The sequence below is a fragment of the Limulus polyphemus genome, unplaced genomic scaffold (genome assembly GCF_000517525.1).
Source record: "Limulus polyphemus unplaced genomic scaffold, Limulus_polyphemus-2.1.2 Scaffold6161, whole genome shotgun sequence".
NCBI classification, from domain to species: Eukaryota; Metazoa; Arthropoda; class Merostomata; order Xiphosura; family Limulidae; genus Limulus; species Limulus polyphemus.
Genome location: NW_013671771.1, coordinates 10,287 through 18,221, shown reverse-complemented (window position 1 = coordinate 18,221; position 7,935 = coordinate 10,287). Strand labels below are relative to the sequence as shown.

The following is a 7,935-nucleotide window of genomic DNA, read 5'->3' as shown; positions in this document are numbered from 1 at the left end:
AGTGATAGGTCTTGTGTTTGTAACTTCATCCCCATCAAAGGATAAAGTCACAGTCACTTGACAATTCATTGTAATATTCATTGATTTTAAAACAAAAGCTAAGTTCCTGTGTACGATTGCTAATCTCAGTAACTTGAACGTAGACTGAAAAATCAACACATCTGTACAAGGCAATGCCAAGGAAATGAAAGAAGTTATTTTGAGTACAAGTGTTTAAAGAGTTACTGCAGATGAAGGTGTTGCTGTCCTCCTATCAGTGGAGAGCTTTTGACCCATGACGATGTCATCATGCACCAGCACAGTTCACGTTGAACTCAGAAATTACAGGTGGGAATGGGTTCAAGTTACAAGTCTCGTATACATATGTGTGGAGGATACAGCGACTCCGTGTGTAGAGGTGAACATATGTGTGGGTGATACAGCAACTCCGTGTGTAGAGGTGAACATATGTGAGTGATACAATGACTATGTGAGAAGGTGAGGTATCACCTTGGAAGTTATGTTCAGATCTCAAAAATAGCAATGTAACTTTTGCTCAACTCACTTTAAAAATTTGTAAACTTCAGATACACGTACATAGATATGTAACTGTATGTTAATATATTACTGACATCCAGATATACGTACCTAGATGTGTAAAGTTACATATCTATGTATGTCAGTAATATATTAACATACAGTTACATATCTATGTATGTGTATCTGGATGTCAGTAATATATTAACATACAGTTACATATCTATGTACGTGTATCTGGATGTCAGTAATATATTAACATACAGTTACAGGATGTCAGTAATATATTAACATACATGTATCTGTACATAGATATGTAACTGTATGTCAGTAATATATTAACATCCAGATGTTACATATCTATGTACGTGTTGTATGTTAATATATTACTGACATCCACCTTGGTAACTTTTTTAGTTGAATTTTTTTGTCAAAGCATACAAGTAATCAGCAATAACATAATGTGAAATTTATGTTTTTATACAAAGTTAATATAAAGATATTAAATGATGATTTAACACAGGCCGGTACATATTAATGATAAGAGCACACTTACCATCAACTTGCACATGTGAGGTATCATCAGATGAATCTGAATCATTTACCTTGTCTCCGTTGCTGAAACATACAATACACTTTAATTAAACACAAAATGATACACGTTTGATCTTAGATGAACATATAATATTTTATTTACTTTAAAGTCTTAAATAATACCTATAGATAAAAATGGAACTGTTTTAAAGCATTTGCTTAAACGAAACATACGTCGGCAAATATTGTTAAGCAGCGAAAAATGTAAGAAACAAAAAAGCAAATACCACTTACTTAGTAGACAGTTTGTATATGTAGGGGGTGGGTATAACAAAAATACTTACTCAGGAAAGGGTTTTAAATTTAAGAAAGCATAGTACTAATCGAAAATGAATCTAACCTACACAAGAACAAACATATTTAAAGAATGGTCATCTTACAAGACAGGTCAATGTCTGTGTCCAGGTTTTTATCTTACCATTTCTAAGTTTTTAATTACTAATTTTTGATAAGTTTAATGCAAGTTTCATTTTCTGTCTTATTGTCAAGACCTTCAAGAAGTTGTTTTAACTATGCATACAACCATGTCACTAGAATATACTTTTTTCTAATGACAATAACCTAAAATATTTTTGACATTTTTTTTTATAGTTACACTACACCTAAGTAAAATAGGTGGTTGTGTTAACATAGCGCCCATTTTAATCATTTGGAGAAAGTGTAAACTAAATCCACTCTTGTGTTGAGCTTAGAAACTAATGTGAGCTCTTAAAAGTGCAAGAAATTGTATTTGTATCACTGCAAAAAAAAAGATTAGGTTTATAGGATATTTGGTCAGCCTGGTTCCATAGAAAGTTTTTCCCTCCCGATTCAGAACATGAACAGTCGAAGTAAGAAGGCAAAAACTCATAGTGTGCTTCAATATTGGGATATGCAAGGTGAAACTAGTAGGATACAAGAACTTTTCTCCTATGAGAAAACATTAATAAACAGATGGATGTTTGAAATAATTCTGAGTTGTGGACCTAGAAATCTGAATTTAAAATTTGTTTTAGTATTTTCTTGTAAAGCTAGAAAGTTGACTGCAAATATATAGATTAGAGAAAATTTAACAGCACCCACTTAGGCTACTCATCTGACCAAATAGTGGGACTTATCCATCACTCATACAGTGCATTCATGACCCCAAAGTGTTGAGTGCATATTTGGAGTAACATGGCAAGAGCCAAGGAGCCTCAGATTAGTGGTCTCAGCATCTAATCAGTACTTCCATTCAACGTGTAAAATTTTAAAAATATTATTGTCTCCTTGTGCAAGACTGGTGAGGCTTCTCTGAATACTAAGTTCGAATTTCCTCGTTTCAATCATAAAAGATACAGTGGAGGGCTACTGGGATGATAGCTTGTTTCAAGAATTGTATACTAAAAGACTTCAACTTGAATTAACTGTTGAAGATTTCATGTTGATAAGTTTGTAAAAATGTATTGAGTCAAAGAAACTACAATACATTACCTCTCCATCATTTAATGAAAGTCTGGAAGAAAAGCTATTTTCATAAATTCTAAGTTCTATTCATTTGTTTTAGTTGTAATCAACAACTAGTGTAAAGTGTAAAAATAAAAAGATACACTGGAAAATACATGTAAACGTAACTCTTAAAACTGTGGAAATTAGCCTTACTTTGATAGAGAAATTTTTCTGAATTTTCCTTAATTGATCTAATAAATGTTTTGATGACCGTTTCACTAGCATTTGCTTCATCATTCTCAACTTACAATGTAACTGACCCTAAAAATTGGACGAATTTACAAGTCACAATTCAATTCACTATACATTTAATGTACAAAACCTATTTAAACCTAACCCTATCTCCATCTTGCACGTTACACAAACTGACAGTTTTGTTCAGAGTTTTACAACATGTTGATATAAATAGAAATGAAATTTTTGTTCTAAAGTTTCAGAAAGAATTCTGAAGCCATCAGAGGATATTTATAACTAGTGAATTAGAAGAATGAATTAAACAGTGATATAACATAGAGTTTGGAAACTATAAAATAATTTCCTTTTAATTCAAGATAGGCACGTTCCTTAAAATAGAAAGAAGACAACAGGAAATATCAAACCTTACTGAGTTACTAAAGCCATCAGAGAAAAATCATGGATAAGCACTACTACGATGACGTTTGTAATGGAAAGGTTGCCATATGAGGACACATTTAGACTGTTGAAACTTTCTTTTAAAAAATTAAAAGTTATAGGGGATCTTATTGAGGATTTAAAGATTGTGAAGGGAACTGACAGTGATGAGAAATGGGTAAGAGACGATCTTACTGAAGTGCACAATATGATTCAGGGTTGTATAAAGATATCTGTTTTCTTTATGCTACATTTTGAAAACAGAACGATAAGATTTGGAAAATACATTTGGGCTTCAGTTATGATGGTTTTACTTTCATAAAGGAAATCTGGCTTATTTAATAAGTTGTCATTTTTACTTTCATAACAGAAGACTGGCTTATGTAATGAGTTGCCAGTTATAGTTTTGTAACAGAAGACTGGCTCATGTAATAAGTTGTCAGTTTTATTTTCATAACAGAAGACTGGCTTATGTAATAAGTCGTCAGTTTGATTTTTGTAACAGAAGACTGGTTCATGTAACAAGCTGTCAGTTATATTTCTGTAACAGAAGACTGGCTCACAGAATAAGTTGTCAGTTTTATTTTCATAACAGAAGACTGGCTTATGTAATAAGTTGCCTTCTACAGTAATGGAAGCTAATACTTTACAAATCCAAAAAGGGTTTAGTTTTCTCAAGTGTAGGTAGGTAGAAACACCCTCGATATACCAAATGGTTCCTTGTTTATTTTATATTAAGTTAAAGTGCTAGACTCCAGTATTTCAATACTGTCACCACTTTAAAAGAAAATAAGCTAACTTAACCTATCCTATAAGTACTATCCCTATCTAATTTCTAAACATACTTCTAAAAGGCAGAATTTTCAGCTCTAAAAAATTTAAACATCTGATTCTGTTACTGCTAGTTCTTTTATGCTCCAGAACAAATAAACCCATTTCAAAGTAATTTGTCTGTTATAAGAGACATATATATACACACATAAACATCTATTAAAAAATCAACAACAAAAAACAACATTTTATGTACTTGTTTGATTATAACTGATAAACTTCTAGGTCGATTGTCACCAAACCTGACACATAAGGGATAAAGAGAGGTCAACATTAAGATCCCATCCCCAAAACCCTATGTCTTACGTCCTACATTAAATATCAGCTAGCATATATTTTATTATTTCTCATTGATCTGCATTATCAACATCATCCATTTTCATCAGTATAATTTAAACTTGATATATTTAAAGCTAAAGCTGTATCAGGTACATATTTGACAAACACATACACAAAAATAGAGCTGCATTGAAAAGAAATTAATAGTATGCTAATACGTTTCTGCTGGTACTACTAGTATTAATGAATATAAAACCAGAATATGACAAGTGCAGTAATTAAAAAGCATTTAAAGTTATCAATTCCTGTGCTGGCTATAAAATTCCTAATACTAATAGTAACATCATAACATTCATCCTTAGTTATTTTAGCTTATTATTTCTGTATATTTTCAACATAAGTAGTAATTTTTACTTTTACTTAAAAACTAAGTTAGGAGACCCATGTTATATAAATTACAGTATATTTGTACGCTTAATTAGTTAAACATTAAATGAATAACACTGATAAAATAGCTATAGATGAATTAATCATTGGTTTTATTCTTTATAAAGTATATGTTACCTCTTTTCTTGTAAAAATAATGAACGTTATTTTAACTAAGTTTAATACTTATAGGCCTAATCTAGAGAATAATTAGTAATACTAATAGTAACAGTGGTGGTTTGTAGGACTAAGATTGTATTTCTACAGTACAGTATAATTATATATACTACTAATAATAATATTAACAGCTGTACTAATTAACTAAGTTAGGTAATTAAATTACGCGGAACTTAAACTTTAAATTGAAACTGAAAACACAACTTAAACTTATAGTTAATTAATAAATTATAACTGAAGTTATATTTTGGATCATGTACTTCTCGATAATTCTAAACAGTATAAATACGATTTGAGCGGAAAATATTCATTTTCAATCACGTTATTTGATGTAAGCTAAATACACAACTTTTTATTTACTGACACTACGACTACAGTACAACTACAAGTAAGACACCATTACTAAAAGTAAAACTAAAAGATACTACCCAGTTTTGTATTTGCAATGAATGGACTACTAGTACCAGCCTACGTAACCTATTCTCAAAACACTTTCTATTAACTGAGGGCAAATCTTCATCGGCCATACAAAATATTCAATATAAGTCAGTATAAACGTAACATCTTATTTTTTTTTTACCTGCTATCTAAGGCTTGATCTAACATATCCATGTGGTTGACCCAAATGTTTTGAATTTGCCAGGGGATGCAACAAAGTTGATCACGGGGCCAAACAACAGGTCATGTGAGTTGGGTTAACAATGAGCATGTGACAATATGGCGGATACTTTGGTCAAGGAGAGAATAATATTTCATTCGCCTCAAACAGTTTCGCTTTTCAGTTTGTCGTTGATTTTCAAAATATACCACCGGTATGTTTAAATATTTGATATGGGCTTGCAAATATCTGGTATTTTGAAAAGTCAAAATAAATATAAAGACATGTATATGTTAATAATTAATTTATAATATTAGTTAATATTGTATACATTTAAAGTTTTATAATTTATGTTACAACTTACACTACAGCGCTCTGCGCCTCTAACCAAATGCGTATTCCTACGTAATGACGATACACCCATGTTTCCAGTGCATTTAATAATTTATAGTCGTACATAAAGTATATTTTCTATATATTACTTTATTTGAATCTAATTTTAAGGAACAACTTACCTGTTGCAGTGATGGTGAAAAGTTAATTTTTGGTATTGTATTATATTTTGATACAGGTATGTAGTGTTTAAATTTAAATTAGTTTTGGCGTACAACTGCAGCCAACAACACGTGAGTAAAGTCATTTTTGCATGTTATTAACTGATATATATGTATCTGCTAACACTGCGTACAATAGATAATTAGTACAAATTGACTGAACCATAAGATGAAATGGGAAATTAAAAACAAAAGTTACTTTAATTCAAATAGGCATGCTCCCAATAATATGAAAACAAAACGGAAGATCAATTCTAATTGGCTGATAAAATCTGTGATAAATGCCATAAATATAAGAATTAAATATATGTATATATATATATATATATATATATATATATATTGACAGAGAGATTAGAAACTTAGTTTACAGAATTATACTTACACTGTTATAGCAAAATTAAGGATTTGGTTAAAATAACTAAAGATTAGGAAGTCCAAAAGGGATTATGAGAAAGAGCTAGCTGATATATTTAAACTTAACAGCTATGATTTTTTAAGTATGTTAAAGTTAAGCAAATTTAACATTACCAGATGTTCCAGTTTTTATTTTCTATCCCAGTCAGAAATAATAAAATTATTAAATTGTGCCCCAGTTTGTCTGTACCTCAGTATAAGTTTTATATGTACAGTTTCTCATTCTATACATCACTTTTGAATTTTACTTGGAGAATTACCTAAAAAAAATGAATTACTGGATGCAGTGTTTCTTCCCATTGTTACATTTTCTTAACCTGTCATTAGGCAGCTGCAGGAAATTGGAGTTGAAGACCTGCCCAGCCACAAAAAAGAAAACAATGAAGCAACTTTTTTTGTTATTTTTTGAGAAGGTAAAAAAAAAACTCGGGTGCACTTTGATTTTATTATTATTACTTAAGTGTATAAGCTTTTAGCAAATTTTTGTTTTTCAGTGGTTTTAAAATATGATGTTATAAACATAAGATTATTTAGGAAAGGGAAAAGTGTGTTATTGTAATTTAAAATTTTAGAATGGGGGTTGGGCCCTTAAAGGATACCAGTGGCAAGATTATAACGTGGAAGGTAATTAGATGACTGAGTTTTAAATGTTCTGTACCACATTATCAAACCTGATATTCTACAGGAAATATTGATGTCGACCTGAATCGTGTAGATATTAATCCTTTGGCTTTAAGTAGAAGATTGAGTTATTAAAAATAGATAATGCAATAGGGTCAAACAAGGTTTTCTCCAGGGATTTAAAGGTGGTAAGTGATTAGATATATCAAGCTTCTCTTGCATATGTTTAATAGGTTAGTATAGAGTGGGCATGTACCTGAGGATTGCTTATGGTAATTTAATTTTTAAAGCAAGTGATAAGAGTTATCCTGGAAATTATAGGCCATTTAGTCTTACTTTTGTAATGGAAAACTCTCAAAAATATGATAACAGAAGCTTTACAAAATAATATAGCAAAATATGATATTAATGAAAACCAGTGTGTATCACCAACTTGAAATACTTTCTTGTTAGTCTGACCCTTTTTTCAGGATGTTTTTTTGTTAGTCTGACACTTTTTTCAGGATGTTTTTTTGTTATTTGGACTGTAGCTGCGTAATTAGTGGAATTTGATAATTAAATCGGTTGACTGTTGGCCTCATTAATTGATTACATCGAACTCATCAAGTATTCTCCTAAGATGGCTAAAAAACAATTATTTTCTTGAATTCAGTAAAAGAAAAACTTGTAATGCAACATATTGGATTTTGATACTCATAGTGGACCCAGCACAGATAGCACATTGGGTAGCTTTTTGGATACTCATAGTGGACCCAGCACAGATAGCACATTGGGTAGCTTTTTGGATACTCATAGTGGACCCAGCACAGATAGCACATTGGGTAGCTTTTTTGGATACTCATA

At 30.8% G+C, this 7,935-nt stretch overlaps 1 protein-coding gene and 1 long non-coding RNA gene across 2 annotated transcripts in view; one reads left to right on the top strand and one right to left on the bottom strand.

Moving 5' to 3' along the window:
• The window catches only part of LOC106473422 (upstream stimulatory factor-like), a 21,228-nt gene extending 15,592 nt beyond the window's left edge, over positions 1-5,636 (bottom strand). Inside the window, exons 1-2 of the mRNA XM_022401869.1 lie at positions 5,483-5,636; positions 1,073-1,134 (exon numbers count right to left, since the gene is read on the bottom strand). Coding sequence (XP_022257577.1) covers positions 1,073-1,134; positions 5,483-5,514 — 94 coding nt within the window. The 5' untranslated portion in view covers positions 5,515-5,636. The remainder of the gene's footprint in view (positions 1-1,072; positions 1,135-5,482) is intronic.
• LOC111089416 overlaps positions 5,630-7,935 on the top strand; it is a 6,308-nt gene continuing 4,002 nt past the window's right edge. The window contains exons 1-2 of the long non-coding RNA XR_002613711.1: positions 5,630-5,714; positions 6,799-6,884. This is a non-coding gene — a long non-coding RNA (uncharacterized LOC111089416). The remainder of the gene's footprint in view (positions 5,715-6,798; positions 6,885-7,935) is intronic.